The following is a 16,635-nucleotide window of genomic DNA, read 5'->3' as shown; positions in this document are numbered from 1 at the left end:
TAGAGATGGATAGATAGAGCAGGTATAGAAATGGATAATAGATGGATAGCTAGAGCAGGTATAGAGATGGATAGATAGAGCAGGTATAGAGAAGGATAGATAGAGCAGGTATAGAGAAGGGTAATAGAGGGATATATAGAGCAGGTATAGAGATGGGTAAATAGAGCAGGTATAGAGATGGAAAATAGACGGATAGAGCAGGTATAGAGATGGATAGAGCAGGTATAGAGATGGATAATAGAGGGATAGAAAGAGCAGGTATAGAGATGTGTAATAGACAGATAGAGCAGGTATAGAAATGGATAGATAGAGCAGGTAAATAGAGATGGATAGATAGAGCAGGTATAGAGATGGGTAATAGACCGGTAAATAGAGCAGATATAGAGATGGGTAATAGACGGATAGATAGAGCAGGTATAGAGATGGATAGATAGAGCAGGTATAGAGATGGGTAATAGAGGGATATATAGAGCAGGTATAGAGATGGGTAATAGACGGATAGATAGAGCAGGTATAGAGATGGGTAATAGACGGATAGATAGCGCAGGTATAGAGATGGGTAATAGGTAGAGCAGGTATAGAAATGGATAATAGATGGATAGCTAGAGCAGGTATAGAGATGGATAGATAGAGCAGGTATAGAGAAGGATAGATAGACCAGGAATAGAGAAGGGTAATAGAGGGATATATATAGCAGGTATAGAGATGGGTAAATAGAGCAGGTATAGAGATGGAAAATAGACGGATAGAGCAGGTATAGAGATGGATAGATAGAGCAGGTATAGAGATGGATAATAGAGGGATAGAAAGAGCAGGTATAAAGATGGGTAATAGACAGATAGAGCAGGTATAGAAATGGATAGATAGAGCAGGTAAATAGAGATGGATAGATAGAGCAGGTATAGAGATGGGTAATAGACAGGTAAATAGAGCAGATATAGAGATGGGTAATAGACGGATAGATAGAGCAGGTATAGAGATGGATAGATAGAGCAGGTATAGAGATGGGTAATAGAGGGATATATAGAGCAGGTATAGAGATGGGTAATAGACGGATAGATAGAGCAGGTATAGAGATGGGTAATAGACGGATAGATAGAGCAGGTATAGAAATGGATAATAGATGGATAGATAGAGCAGGTATAGAGATGGATAGATAGAGCAGGTATAGAGATGGATAGATAGAGCAGGTATAGAGATGGGTAATAGAGGGATATATAGAGCAGGTATAGAGATGGGTAATAGAGGGATAGATAGGGCAGGTATAGAGATGGGTAATAGAGGGATAGATAGAGCAGGTATAGAGATGGGTAATAGATGGATAGATAGAGCAGGTATAGAAATGGATAATAGATAGATAGATAGAGCTGGTATAGAGATGGGTAATAGAGGGATATATAGAGCAGGTATAGAGATGGGTAATAGACGGATAGATAGAGCAGGTATAGAGATGGGTAATAGACGGATAGATAGAGCAGGTATAGAGATTGATAATAGATGGATAGATAGAGCAGGTATAGAAATGGATAGATAGAGCAGGCATAGAGATGGGTAATAGAGGGATATCTAGAGCAGGTATAGAGATGGGTAATAGACGTATAGATAGAGCAGGTATAGAGATGGGTAATAGACGTATAGATAGAGCAGGTATAGAGATGGGTAATAGACGTATAGATAGAGCAGGTATAGAGATGGATAGATAGAGCAGGTATAGAAATGGATAATAGATGGATAGCTAGAGCAGGTATAGAGATGGATAGATAGAGCAGGTATAGAGAAGGATAGATAGAGCAGCTATAGAGAAGGATAGATAGAGCAGCTATAGAGAAGGGTAATAGAGGGATATATAGAGCAGGTATAGAGATGGGTAAATAGAGCAGGTATAGAGATGGAAAATAGACGGATAGAGCAGGTATAGAGATGGATAATAGAGGGATAGAAAGAGCAGGTATAGAGATGGAAAATAGACGGATAGAGCAGGTATAGAGATGGATAATAGAGGGATAGAAAGAGCAGGTATAGAGATGGGTAATAGACAGATAGAGCAGGTATAGAAATGGATAGATAGAGCAGGTAAATAGAGATGGGTAATAGACCGGTAAATAGAGCATATATAGAGATGGGTAATAGACTGATAGATAGAGCAGGTATAGAGATGGATAGATAGAGCAGGTATAGAGATGGGTAATAGAGGGATATATAGAGCAGGTATAGAGATGGGTAATAGACGGATAGATAGAGCAGGTATAGAGATGGGTAATAGACGGATAGATAGCGCAGGTATAGAGATGGGTAATAGGTAGAGCAGGTATAGAGATGTGTAATAGATGGATATATAGAGCAGGTATAGAGATGGGTAATAGACGGATATATAGAGCAGGTATAGAGATGTGTAATAGATGGATATATAGAGCAGGTATAGAGATGGGTAATAGATGGATCTATAGAGCAGGTATAGAGATGGGTAATAGATAGAGCAGGTATAGAGATGGGTAATAGATGGCTATATAGAGCAGGTATAGAGATGGGTAATAGACGGATATATAGAGCAGGTATAGAGATGGATAATAGACAGATAGAGTAGGTATAGAGATGGGTAATAGATGGATAGATAGAGCAGGTAAAGAGATGGATAATAGAGGGATAGATAGAGCAGGTATAGAGATGGATAATAGATGGATAGATAGAGCAGGTATAGAGATGGATAATAGATGAATAGATAGAGCAGGTATAGAGATGGATAATAGATGGATAGATAGAGCAGGTATAGAGATGGATAATAGATGGATAGATAGAGCAGGTATAGAGATGGGTAATAGAGGGATAGATAGAGTAGGTATAGAGATGGGTAATAGATGGATAGATAGAGCAGGTAAAGAGATGGGTAATAGATGGATAGATAGAGCAGGTATAGAGATGGATAATAGAGGGACAGATAGAGCAGGTATAGAGATGGGTAATATACGGGTAGATAGAGCAGGTATAGAGATGGATAATATACGGGTAGATAGAGCAGGTATAGCGATTGATGCAGTATCTGTAGGCCTTCCATGATTCTTCTATACAGGGATGACAAATATACAGAGTGCGATGGGGGTTTGACGTGTTCCTTCTCTCCTAGGTTTGCTTATGTGTAAGACACTGCAGACAGTGTGTGCTCCCATGACTGAAGACAGCGTGTGCTCCCATGACTGCAGACAGTGTGTGCTCCCATGACTGCAGACAGTGTGTGCTCCCATGACTGCAGACAGTGTGTGCTCCCATGACTGCAGACAGTGTGTGCTCCCATGACTGCAGACAGTGTGTGCTCCCATGACTGCAGACAGTGTGTGCTCCCATGACTGCAGACAGTGTGTGCTCCCATGACTGCAGACAGTGTGTGCTCCCATGACTGCAGACAGTGTGTGCTCCCATGACTGCAGACAGTGTGTGCTCCCATGACTGCAGACAGTGTGTGCTCCCATTACTGCAGACAGTGTGTGCTCCCATTACTGCAGACAGTGTGTGCTCCCATTACTGCAGACAGTGTGTGCTCCCATTACTGAGTTGAGTTTTCTGAATGGTGCCTGTGACCCCCTGTGGTTACTATGCAGCAGGACAGCTGCTTGGCACAGGACCTGGAATTGTGCAAACCTTTCCATCTGTTAAATGTACCATTAAAAGCATTTTGTTATCTCTGTTAGATGAGTGCAAAAAATATACCTGTTGATCTTGCAAAGATCTTGTGAGCTGATAACTTCCTGTGCTTTCTACCTGTGCTGCACTGTTCACAGTTAGCATTGTTCTCAGCTGTCTCCATGGACTACAAAACACCTCCCCTCTGTTATAGAAGTGATGAGAGATGGATAGTTTTGTAGTCCTTAAGGTGACCATACGCTATACAACCAGATAGTACAATCTATGTAGTGCAAGGATCTGTCTAACCGAATACAAATGTAATAGATTGGTTAGATTTCTCCTTATATTTCAGAGTTTTGGTAAATTCAGAGCAGATTGTACAACTGTATTTGTATAGCATATGGCCAGCTTTAGATCTATCAAAAGCTATGTAGTGCAAGGGCCTGCCCGATTGGATGCAGATTGATTGGGTAGATTAGGTAGGTCCTCATATTATATAATTTTGGTAAATCTAAAGTTGATTGTACGAAGAGAGGTTGAAGATTGTACATTCAGATTGTATAGTGTGCGACCAGCTTTAAATACTTTCCTGTCCTAGGGTGACAACTCTGCTCCTCCATTGATACTATATAGTGAGTGTTGTCACCAAAGGACAGGACACGTGTTGGCAGCTGGATCATTGGGTGATAATAAAGGAAAATTCTGCAACATATTACATTTCCTAACAAAACTTTTTTTTTTTAAGAAGGACAAATCACCCAAAACATTATCCTGATGTCCTCAGCTCCTGGAAACCAGTAGATGTGGCTATAAAGGGGTTCCTAGTATACCATGGCATTCAAATAGTGTTCAGTTTTGAATGATGATAATGCCAAATGTGTACTAGCACTCTGTTCTGGATAGAGCTAGGGAGGGTTAGAACCTCTGCCTGTTTCTGGGGAGATTTTCCTTTACTTTATGCCCCATCACCAGGGCTAGTGTCTCCATTGGAAGATTTCACCTCTATTCCTTTTCTAAAGACAACCCATATTTAGGATTTTCTTTCACTTTTGGTGATGATGGTAAACCAGATAAATAGAGAGGGGGGATATCCATAACGGGGACACAGGCAGGAATTAAAACCTGACAGGGGATCTAATCTCTCTCCACTCTATTCATAACTACAAAAAAGTGTTGCATTTAGTTATATTTTAAGCCACTATATCATACGACCAGCCTAAAGAGTAGGCCCAGAACTGGGGGATTTATGGTTCTCCAGTATTCAGTCATATGGTCACCCATGTCCCCTTTTCTTTGCACAGGACTGAGAGTCAGCACAGCAGATCTACAGAAGCGAGAGTCAGCACAGCAGATCTACAGAAGCGAGAGTCAGCACAGCAGATCTACAGAAGCGAGAGTCAGCACAGCAGATCTACAGAAGCGAGAGTCAGCACAGCAGATCTACAGAAGCGAGAGTCAGCACAGCAGATCTACAGAAGCGAGAGTCAGCACAGCAGATCTACAGAAGCGAGAGTCAGCACAGCAGATCTACAGAAGCGAGAGTCAGCACAGCAGATCTACAGAAGCGAGAGTCAGCACAGCAGATCTACAGAAGCGAGAGTGAGCACAGCAGATCTACAGAAGCGAGAGTCAGCACAGCAGATCTACAGAAGCGAGAGTCAGCACAGCAGATCTACAGAAGCGAGAGTCAGCACAGCAGATCTACAGAAGCGAGAGTCAGCACAGCAGATCTACACAAGCGAGAGTCAGCACAGAAGATCTACAGAAGTGAGAGTCAGAACATCAGATCTACAGAAGTGAGAGTCAGCACAGCAGATCTACAGAAGCGAGAGTCAGCGCAGCAGATCTACAGAAGCGAGAGTCAGCGCAGCAGATCTACAGAAGCGAGAGTCAGCACAACAGATCTACAGAAGTGAGAGTCAGAGTATTCCTCCTGTTAAGACCAATGATAGGGCACTATTCTTCCTACTGACATCATCGATGGGGCACTGTTCCTTCTACCAAGACCAGTTATTGAGCACTGCTCCTTCCACCGACACCATTGATGGGGCACTATTTCTCTCATTGATGCCAACCATGGAGGACTATTCCTTTGGCTATAACCAGAAATGGGACACTATTCCTCCCACTGACACCAATGATGGGTACAATTCCTCACATTGATACCAATGATGGAGCACTAATCCTACTAAAACCAACAATGGGACGTTATTCCTCCTGGTAAAACCAATGATGGGGCATTGTTTACTCCCACGAATGCTGGGACATTTTCTACTTAAAATGGACACTGTCCCCAGAAGCCTTAAGGACAGTAAACTAGTCGTTTGTTTAAAAAAATTGGAGACCTCTGCACTAGATGTACAGGACTGAGAGCCACCAAACTAGTTCTACAGGACTGAGAGCCAGCACAGGAGACCTGCATGACTGAGAGCCAGCACAGGAGATCTACAGGACTGAGAGCCAGCACAGGAGATCTACAGGACTGAGAGCCAGCACAGGAGATCTACAAGACTGAGAGCCAGCACAGGAGATCTACAAGACTGAGAGCCAGCACAGGAGATCTACAAGACTGAGAGCCACCAAGCTAGATCTACAGGACTGAGAGCCAGCACAGGAGTCCTGCAGGACTGAGAGCCACCAAACTAGATCTACAGGACTGAGAGCCAGCACAGGAGATCTACAGGACTGAGAGCCAGCACAGGAGATCTACAGGACTGAGAGCCAGCACAGGAGATCTACAGGACTGAGAGCCAGCACAGGAGATCTACAGGACTGAGAGCCACCAAACTAGATCTACAGGACTGAGAGCCAGCACAGGAGATCTACAGGACTGAGAGCCAGCACAGGAGATCTACAGGACTGAGAGCCAGCACAGGAGATCTACAGGACTGAGAGCCAGCACAGGAAATCTGCAGGACTGAGAGCCAGCACAGGAAATCTACAGGACTGAGAGCCAGCACAGGAAATCTACAGGACTGAGAGCCAGCACAGGCAATCTACAGGACTGAGAGCCAGCACAGCAGATGTACAGAACTGGGAGCCACCAAACTAGATCTACAGGACTGAGAACCAGCACAGCAGACCTGCATGACTGAGAGCCAGCACAGAATCCTGCTTTTACAGCCTGCCATCTGGAAGGCTTGCCATGTGCCATCAGAAGTCCTCCTTTGTACATCGTGGCTGTAAAGGTAAGCTATATGAGCATTTTTATTAGCTAGACTAAGCCATGTAATTCTCCCTCCCATTAACGAGATACTTTTAGCTCTGTAGCGTGTTTGTTTTAGTATGTGAGAATTCCAGGAGCAAAATCCTCTCTTGTTTTAAGAGGTATAGACTCCAGAGAGAGATATCATATTACCCCGGTACAAATCATTAGTAACACCTCATCTGGAATATGCAGTTCAGTTTTGGGTACCAATTCACAAAAAGAACATTGGGGAACTGGAGAAAGTACAGAGAAGGGCAACCAAACTGATAAGAGGCATAGAGGAGCTCAGCTATGAGGAAAGATTAGAGGAACTGAATTTATTCTCTCTTGAAAAGAGGAGATTAAGGGGCATATGATCAACATGTATAAATACATCAGTGGTTCATATAGTGAACTCGGGGTAGAGTTAGTCACCCTGAGGTCATCACAGAGGACAAGGGGGCACTCTTTACATCTGGAGGAAAAGAGATTTTGCCTCCAAATACGGAAAGGTTTCTTCAAAGTAAGAGCTGTGAAAATGTGGAATAGACTCCCTCAAGAGTTAGTTCTGGCCAGCTCAGTGGATTGCTTTAATAAAGGCCTGGATTGTTTCTTAGATACACAGAATATAACTGGATACTAACATTTATAGCTAAAGTTGATCCAGGAAATATCCAGGATTGCCTCTCGGGGGATCAGGAAGGAATTTTTTCCCCTTCAGGAGCAAATTGGATCATGCTTTGCTGGGTTTTTTGCCTTCCTCTGGATCAACTGTGGGCATAGGATTATAATTTTTTTTTTTATGGTTGAACTGGAATTTTGTCTTTTTTCAGCCAGACTAACTATGTAACTATGTAAAAAGAGAGCATTAAAATAAGCATTTAAAATCCACTGGTGTGCAAGAAGGTGTATGCCACCTCCTGGATCTTACAGCTTTTGCTGTACTCTGGTGTTCTAAGAGGGGAGATACATCTCTTCTACACAGCAGTTGCTCTGCTTGCCATTCTTTCCCCCTGCCCATACACAGCAAGCTTGGATTTTGTGAATGGGTTTACAGAATGTTCAGTGATAGGACGAGGGGAGAGGAGGGCTGGGCAGGGCAGCTGTAAACTATGCTATGGCTGCTGTGTAGAAGACCCATAGTTGGGGTGTTGGAGCACAACAAGTATAATGAATGCTGCACTATTAGCGCTCAGTGAAATGGTAAATTGTAAAAAAAAAAAAAAAATCAAGTTCCAGGAAGTGTCATGCTTGTGTGCCAGCAAATATTAAAAATGTTTTTATTGCTAGAGTTCTTCTTTAAGCCTCCAGGCCGCTCCTGTGTTTGCTCCTGCTGGGGTCTCTTGTAATTTTAATGGCTAAGGTCCTGATCTGCACACAAGTGCTAATCGCAGGTTGGAACTTTTGCTTCTATATTTACAGTAAAATATTTCAGCACTTTGGATAGCTCCAGACAGTACATACTCTGGCAAGAGAGAATGTTCTTTTTTTAGTGGTAATATTGGCTTTGGGCTAATATTATAAAAAAATTATTAGAAGTGATCTTCATATAAAATGTTTAACCTCCTTGGCGGTATGATTCTTTCCGATTTTTTGTGCTGAAAGCGGTACCATTTTTTTGCATGGAAATATGTCGTTTTTTATTGTAGGCTGTAATTTTTAGGAATAACTCACTGAAATCTGTCCGAACAAGAGTCTAGTAAACATTCCGGATATGATAAAACTTGAAACAAGAAATCATAAATTATAATTTAATAAATAATCATAAAAAATAATAATATAATAATAATAAATTTAATTCAATAATATAATCAAACCAAAAACACTGAAATTTGATATACGGAGGCAAATTCGCACATCGCTGAGCAAAGTCGCAAAATCGTTTTCAGTGTCTGATGAGGAATTTCCCCACGAATCATTATCACTCAATTCTGCAAGTGGTTCTGATTTACTATCGCTGTTCTATACCCGCTTTTGACGTAAAGGGACGCTTTTTGGACGCCATGGACTTTTCTAAGTTTCCAGGCAGAAAGAACAGTCAAAATGCAGGCAGGGCACAGGACAAAGCAGTAGGGACAAAATATATGTGAAATGCATTGAAACAGCAATGACAGCAAAAATGAAATTTTTTTAAAATTTCAAATTTCTCGCCGGTTTCGGCGCACATACGTCCCGACGTCACAGGGACCGGAACACAGAAGCCGGATGCCGGCATCAGCCGGAGGAGATGGCTGGGGACGCTGCAGGGGACACATCGCGGGAGCGAAGGACAAGGTAAGTGCTGCAGGGACTCCCTGAGCAACGCCGCATGGTAAACCCGAGGGTAGCTCGGGGTTACCACTCTTGGTATTGAAATTTTACCCCGAGCTACACTCGGGAATACCGCTAAGGAGGTTAATGCAGCAGATATTAAAAATGTATTTTTCCTGGAGTTCTACTTTAAAGGATAAGTTCACCTTTTCCAGAAAAAATTATAAATGCACATCCTTTTGCAGTTAAAAAAATATGCATTTATTATTATTGTTTTTTTTCAATGCAGGCTGTAAGGCATTGCACCCATGAGCAGCAGATTGCATGTGCAATGCCTGGATTCTGCAGACACTTATGCCGGCCATAGACGGTTCGAAAATCGGATGATTTTTCGGCCAAAAGAAAAATCGGCTGATTTTCGCACTGTTAGTGGGTTAATTGGTTGGCCGGTTTTCAGGCTTTTTGTACTTTGAGATTATCGATCATGTTGGAAAATTTGCAGCCGATTTGGAAAAATGGCCGATTTTCCCGGCAATGATGGCCAAATCGGCCGAACGTTTTAACAATACAAAATCTGCGCATGAGCCGTGACCTGCAAGGGACAGAAGTTTGGCTGTTATATGGGGTGAACTTTATGATTTAGTCGGCAGATTTTTTTAATCGTTGGTGGTAACGTCGGCTTAACAAACGACCGATTTTTCATTTATCGTTCGAAAAATCGGCTGATGTTCGACCCATCTATGGCCTGCATAAGTAAGTTTTCTTCCTCTTACCTTGTACAGGCAGGCAGTTACTTGAGAGTAGGAAGAACAATGGACTGCAAGATAATCATCAGCAGCACCCTCGCAATTCATTGAGAACTGCAAGCCGTCACCTGCAATGGCTGGTGGCACTTGTAGGCATTCGTTCACAGGAAACTGATTGAATGACGAGGCCATGTGGACGGAGTCCCACCCGCTGTCATGTTGGGATTGGGGAGGAGAGGAGGCAGGAGTTGCAATATGTTACACTCTAAATACGGGTACTCATCCATTTAGCCTCCAGGCCCCTCCTGTATTTCTCCTGATGGGGCCTCTTGTAAATTTGATGGCTAAGGTACTGATCTGCAAGTTGGTGGCAATGGCAGCGGCTAACTTTTGCATTTTGATTTAAAGTAGTAGTAAACTCTTATTTTAACCTACAGGTAAGCTTATAATAAAGCTTACTTCCTGTAGGTTAAAAGTGTGCATTTTATACTTTTTTTATTAGGAGTCTGTAAAACATTGCACCAGCAATCAGCAGATTACGTGTGCAGTGTCAGGCTCCTGTAGACTGTCAGTGTAGCTGTCTGCCTGTACCTCCTGTATGGAGAGGCAGTTACTGAAGTCCAAGAAGATCAATGAACTATGAGAGCATTGGCCAGTGCCCTTCGTTCACCGAACTCTCCCCACCCAGCTACGTTCTTTATAAATTTTGACAGCAGGTGTGGGGAGAGGATCTCCCGCCCACTGTTAAATTGGTGGATTATGGGGGTTGGGGGCGCTGTTAATTTAGTCTTGAATATGGGTGTAATCTGTAACTTGTATTGAAAGGTGAATTTATACTTTAAAGACAACATATTTGATGCAGTATTTCATATTTATTTAATATTTCATATTTCCATGACTACAATTTTTTTAAAAATATAATTATTTTAGTTCTTACCTTATAAATAAGAATGTATACAAAGCCATTATACGCTTCGTCTAAAGTTGATTCTAAAATTCACAGTAAAAGTGACATTTGCTGAAAATTCACTGGTTTTCACAAATGTCATATTATAAATAAAGGGTTCACCTGGTAAATGTGTTATAAAACATTTTCCCAAATATTGCTTTATACATCTTCCTCAAAATCCACTTCTCTCACTTTTTCAATCTACGATTTTTGTGCTGTTCATTTAATTATTTGTCATAGTCACTTTTCATAGGTTACATTACCTTAAAGCATATGTAAACCCTTACCTTGTATAACAGCCCATTCAGTAATAGAAATGAAAGGCAAGCAAAATACATGGTTTTTTAAAAAGTGATCACATTCCCTCGATTCTCAGCTGCGTAGAGAGGTGGGGGAGGAGAAAGAGTAGAACACTGATATTCCCAGTGAATGGCTGTGTGTGTGTGGGTTGGGGGAGTGTCAGGACACGTCTGATCATTGGAGGAGAACATGCTGAGTTCCCAGCACAGCAAGAGAACTGACCACACTGTGCTCCCATGCCTAGTGTGGTCAGTTTTTAATAGGAAAGCTGGGGGACTGGCAGGAACACCAGGGATTCCACACAAAGGAAGCAATACAAAGTGAACAGGATACTTTTTCATACAAGTACACAGCACAGCAGGCATTATCCATATCAGGAATGTGGAAATGTTGGGTTTACTTATTGTTTAAAGAAGAGATATAGTTTGTGCCTTTATAATCCATGTAATTCTGGTCAAAAGGCTTTAGCTGATTTTTAATCATAGCTGCTGGCACTGTTAATGAGTCTACATCACTCTGACTTCCAGAAGTGGAGAAAGAATTCTTTTTAAAATTGATTTTTTACATTCCAATATTATCACTCCTGCTGGCAATATAATGTAATCGTATTCTAAGAGCCCAGATTATTATAAAAATAAGGGGAAAAAGGGAAAGAATTAAAAGAATGTTTTTGATAAGGAGAGGTAGAATTTGACCCATGTTCCCCCACTTCTCCTAATGGCAATATTATGTAATCCCATTCACCTGAAGAGCACAGGCTACCTGAAAATCAGGAAAAAAAGGGAAAAGATGAAATAGCAAATAAATGTTTCTGATAAGCAGATCCTGGCACATCTGAGTACAGGGAAGTATGTGACCTATGATACAAGATTATATATGTCATATATTTGTATTCAGCTAGGGAGTGTAGACTATCATAAAAAAAAGAGAAAAAAGGAAAAGTCTTAAAAAGGTAAGGAGATAAGGAGATCCTGGCAATTCAGAGGTCGGGGGAGCATATAACCTCCCCCTCTGTCTCCTATCGGCAATATCAAATTCCTGCCATCTCAGGGATGCACAATTCTTATCGCCCGACGACCCCGGGACATGCAGTTCCTGGTGCCTGGCAGGTGGTTTTCTTCTACATTTAGCCCTGCTGTGAGCAAGCAGGAGGGTTTACTTGTCAGGTAAAAGAAACTGACAAACTTCTTGGGTGCTGGTAACCAAAAATGAGGTCTTGTAGCTTGTGAAGGCTATAACCACCGCTCCTCAATAAACCATAGGAGACATATGGGAATCAAACAGTAGCTGATACTGAGCACTATTGGTATAGAGCCAAATTAATAGGGACCAGTAAAGTATTACAAATTGGCAAGGATGATGACAATATTATCCAGAGTAAAAAAGAAGGATTTTATTATCCACTTGAAGGAATTAAAACTAGTGGTGCACCGAACTGAAAATTGTGGTGCCGAAACTGAAAATTTAAAATGCGCTTGGCCGAAAACCAAAATGCACAGTTTTTAAAAATTAATATATATTGTTTGGAAAAAAAAATACACTTTGATTAAATAAAACAAAAATAAAACTAATATATACCCCAACTTTTTCATAAAATATGAAGATGTTATGGCAAGTAAATAGATACCCAACATGTCACGTTTTAAAATTGCGCACGCTCGTGGAATGGCGTGAAACTGCGGTATTTAAAAATCTCCATGGGTGATGCTTTAAAAATGTCTACAGGTTAGCAGCGTAAAGTTACAGAGGAGGTCTAGCGCAAGAATTATTGCTCTTGCTCTGACGGTCGTGGCGATACCTCACGTGTGTGGTTTGAGCACCATTTACATATGTGGGCATGGCCTACGTATACGGTCACCATGGACGGTGGCAATTTAAACTTTTTTTTTCATTTATTTAATGTTTTGGTTTTTTTTTGCACTGTTCCTTTAAAAAATGTTTTAATCACTTTTATTCTTATCACAAGAAGTGCATGTATCCCTTGTGATAGAAATAATTAGTGACAGGTCCTCTTTATGGAGAGCTATGGGGTCAGTAAGACCCCACATCTCTCCTCTGCAATGTAAAGTATTGGATCAAAAAAAAAAAAATCATTGATCTAGTGCAGGGGTGGGCAACTGTGGCCCTCCAGCTGTTGTAGAACTACAAGTCCCATGAGGCATTGCAAAACTGACAGTTACAAGCATGACTCCCAAAGGCAGGGGCATGATGGGACTTGTAGTTCACCAATAGCTGGAGGGTGTTAGGGATCCGGGTGTGACCAGAAATGTGTGGGAACACAGGTGTAGTCAGGGCTGGAGAGGTGTAATGGTCAGGCAGGCCGTTTGGTACTGTTAAGCACCGCCTGGTGGCATCTCTAGCAGCCCACAGCACGGGGTTCCTCAGGGCGCGGGGTCTAAGTCCCAATCTGCTTATTCACCAGGGCCACTGATGGTGGGGATGAACTTGGAGCAGACTGAGACCAGGTCACGACCCCTGAGTACATCCGGCAATAGAGAGCATCGTCAGAGGTGTGCGGGGAAAGGAGCCTGACGTGAAGAGGCTGGCAGACCTGGTAACAGGGACAGATCCATGTAGGATGGATGGATCATCTGGGTAGCGTAAGGCGTAGTCAGGCAGGCCAGGTCAGCAACGTGCGGGCAGCGAGGTACCAGAGGAGCAGACAGAGAATGGTCAGGGTCACAAGCCGGTTTCAGTAACTCACGGGCACCGCGGTACTGAGGATCAGGCAGAAGGATGGTCAGGCAAGCCAGGGGTTAAACAGGAGACGGTCAGCAGGGTCAGGAACAATGCAGAGGTCGGCAACAGAAGATTCACAGGATACCAGGTACAGGGGCTCATGGGAAACAAACACCAAGGCACTGATTGCAGGCCTGGTCCTGCTTAAATAGACCTCCTGCAATCAGCCTCAGGTGATGGCTTGATTGCAGGAGTGAGACCCTGGCTGCTGAAAGCACCCTCTGGTAGGAGCTGGTACTGCAGCCCACAGAGCAAGTGAGCCACAGCACCACCAGTGGTGAGTCCATTCCTGACAGAGGGCCACAGTTGCCCACCCCTGATCTAGTGCTTTAAAAAAGAAAACAAAAATGGCTGGAACCGGAAGTGACATCGCTCCGGTCCTCCAAGGGCATAGAGATGAGTGGAGGCCATCTTTCCTTCACTCATCTGTATGCCCAGCACCGGGATCGCTCGATGGTTTCTCAAGTAAAGCTGAGAACTACCAAGTGGTGGCTGGTGGCAGGCGGGCAGCGGCAAGGGGCGGGTTTTTTGGCATCTTTATCAGTGCTTCTTTTCATTTCGGTCGATGGCCGAAACATTTCGGCCACCGAAATTTTGGCGCAACCCTAATTAAAACCATTGTTCATAGTCATATGTCCAATGTGAACGAAGGAAAAAGTGGGTAGTATAGCCCAAATGTGTGAACGTGCTCAATAAAATTGGCTTACTGCTGAGGAAACAGGTACATCTGGACCAGGGTGCAGGAAGCGGTGAAGAGGAATCCTGTGAGCTGCTCTGCTGGAAGATAGGTTGCCAACTGTGAGAAAGTACCACTCACAGAACAGGATGCTGCCTCGGATGTCCCCGGAACTCGCGCACCGGAAATGACATTGGCGTGTGACGGACGTGACATCAGTGATCGCAGAAACCGGCAGATGGATGCTGATGGATGGACAGAGAAGGCCACACCATAACAAGACCCGGTTGCTATGACGACAACTTTTGCACAGATACGTTCTTTGTCAAAATCATCCTTGCTAATTTTTAATACTTCACTGGTCACTATTAATTTGGCTCTATACCAATAGCGCTCAGTATCAGCTACTGTTCTATTTACTTGTCAGGTGGAAGCAATTGGGCGGCTGCTGCCTGATTGCCCCATCACTCCCTAACCCCCCCCCCCCCACTAAGTATGCCGGGCTCCACTTGCCCGAGATAGCAAGTGGGATGAAAGTGGATAAATGTCCAATTTCCTCCCCATCTTGTGTCTGACCCGGAAGTGACATGTCATGAATGGCTTTCCATTCATGAACAGCTTACTTACTATTGTGATCTGTGATTGGCCCACAATGATCACATGGTACCTGGTTACCTGTACAATGTGAATAACGTAGCCAATCATAATTAACAATCAAAAGCAAGCTCTTCCTGAATGATTAATCCATTCAAGACAGCTTAAGCTTTTGCTTATACAGTGATCCTCACTGTATAAGCAAAAGCAGTTTAAAAAAAAAAACAAAACCTTGCTCACCCCCCCCCCCTCCTCCAGAGTAGTACATGGAATAAAAAATTTAAAAATCACTATTTTTTTTTCCTCTACATACTTAGGCATCATTGACCACTGCTACACCAGTCATATGATGGCACTATACTGCCTGGTGACAGTATGTAAAAAGGAAAAAAAAGTCTTCTTTTTGCAAAATATGTTGACAAAAAATGACAAGGCGCTCTCCATGCCTCTTACTTAATACCTCAGAATGCTTTCCAGAAAGGGGACATATGGGAGGTATTTGTACTGTCCTTGCATTTTATAGGGCCTCAAGAAATAAGATAGGCCATAAGTACAGCAGAATTGATCAATGTTCAAACATATATACAATAGTTTGTAGACACAAAGAAATAAACTCTTATTAGGATGTTTTACCAAAGACATGCAGCAGAATACATTTTGGCCTAAATTTATGAAGAAATTTCAGTGTTTGGAGTTTTTTCTTGGATATGTTTTATAGCAGAAAGTGGAAAATATTTTTTTTCTTTTACCATCTTCTGGTACACATGACAGGTCCTAGAAGATGCCGGGCCATTCACAAAGCGCAGCGCTTCTCGTTCATGCGCAGTGGGCACCCGGCTATCACAGCCGGGTGCCCACACTAAAGTATCGCTATAGTATCGCTATCACAGCTGGGTGCCCACACTAAAGATGCCGGCGTGGGAAGACTGTACAGCGCTGGACCGACGAACAGGTAATGTCTTGCTGCAGAGAAGAGCTGATCGGCCGGCCTGGTATTCCGACACTGTGTCGGCGGCGGAAATACCGGACCGGCCACTCCATATTCGCTCCATAAGACGCACTGATATTTCCCCCCCTTTTTTTGGGGGAAAAAAATGCGTCTTATGGAGCGAAAAATATGGTAAATTTTATTTGGGTGCAGTGTTGCATGTCCGCACAATTGCCAGTTAAAGTATCGCAGTTTAGTGCTAAATAGCAAAAAATTCCCTGGTCATGAAGGTGAAACCTTCTGGAGCTCAAGTGGTTCAACTGAAGGTCCTAACAGAATGGTACAATCATAATGTCCTCCCTGTGCCTGCTTGGGTTTCCTCTGGGTACTCCGTTTTCCTCCCACACTCCAAAGACATGCTTCAGCTTGGCAGGTGCTCAGCATTGGAGTGCAGATCACTGGAGTAATGATGCCTACTATAGAGATTTCCAGTCTGGGGTCATCGGCCAGGTATGGCATATACGTAGTTACATTGATCTGAGTGAATGTAAAATACCTGTACTTGGAATTCAGCTCTAGCTACAAAACACCAGAATCAGAGCTGCTACTATAGGTAAAATACACTTAAGGGTAATACTATAAAATGAT

The 16,635-nt window shown here is 42.8% G+C and overlaps 1 protein-coding gene across 3 annotated transcripts in view; it reads left to right on the top strand.

Annotated features, from left to right (window-relative positions):
- The first annotated feature begins 580 nt into the window (after positions 1 to 580).
- The window catches only part of LOC149447636 (uncharacterized), a 279,294-nt gene continuing 263,239 nt past the window's right edge, over positions 581 to 16,635 (top strand). For all 3 annotated transcript variants that reach the window (XM_089652264.1, XM_089652262.1, XM_089652265.1), the window contains exon 1: positions 581 to 6,806. In XM_089652264.1, coding sequence (XP_089508390.1) covers positions 4,888 to 5,418 — 531 coding nt within the window. In that variant the 5' untranslated portion in view covers positions 581 to 4,887 and the 3' untranslated portion in view covers positions 5,419 to 6,806. The remainder of the gene's footprint in view (positions 6,807 to 16,635) is intronic.

The sequence above is a fragment of the Staurois parvus genome, unplaced genomic scaffold, assembly GCF_062004578.1.
Source record: "Staurois parvus isolate SC_StPar_1 unplaced genomic scaffold, SC_StPar_1.0 ptg000678l, whole genome shotgun sequence".
Classification (NCBI taxonomy): Eukaryota; Metazoa; Chordata; class Amphibia; order Anura; family Ranidae; genus Staurois; species Staurois parvus.
The sequence above is the reverse complement of the archived record's forward strand: the minus strand, read 5'-3'. Positions and strand labels throughout refer to the sequence as shown.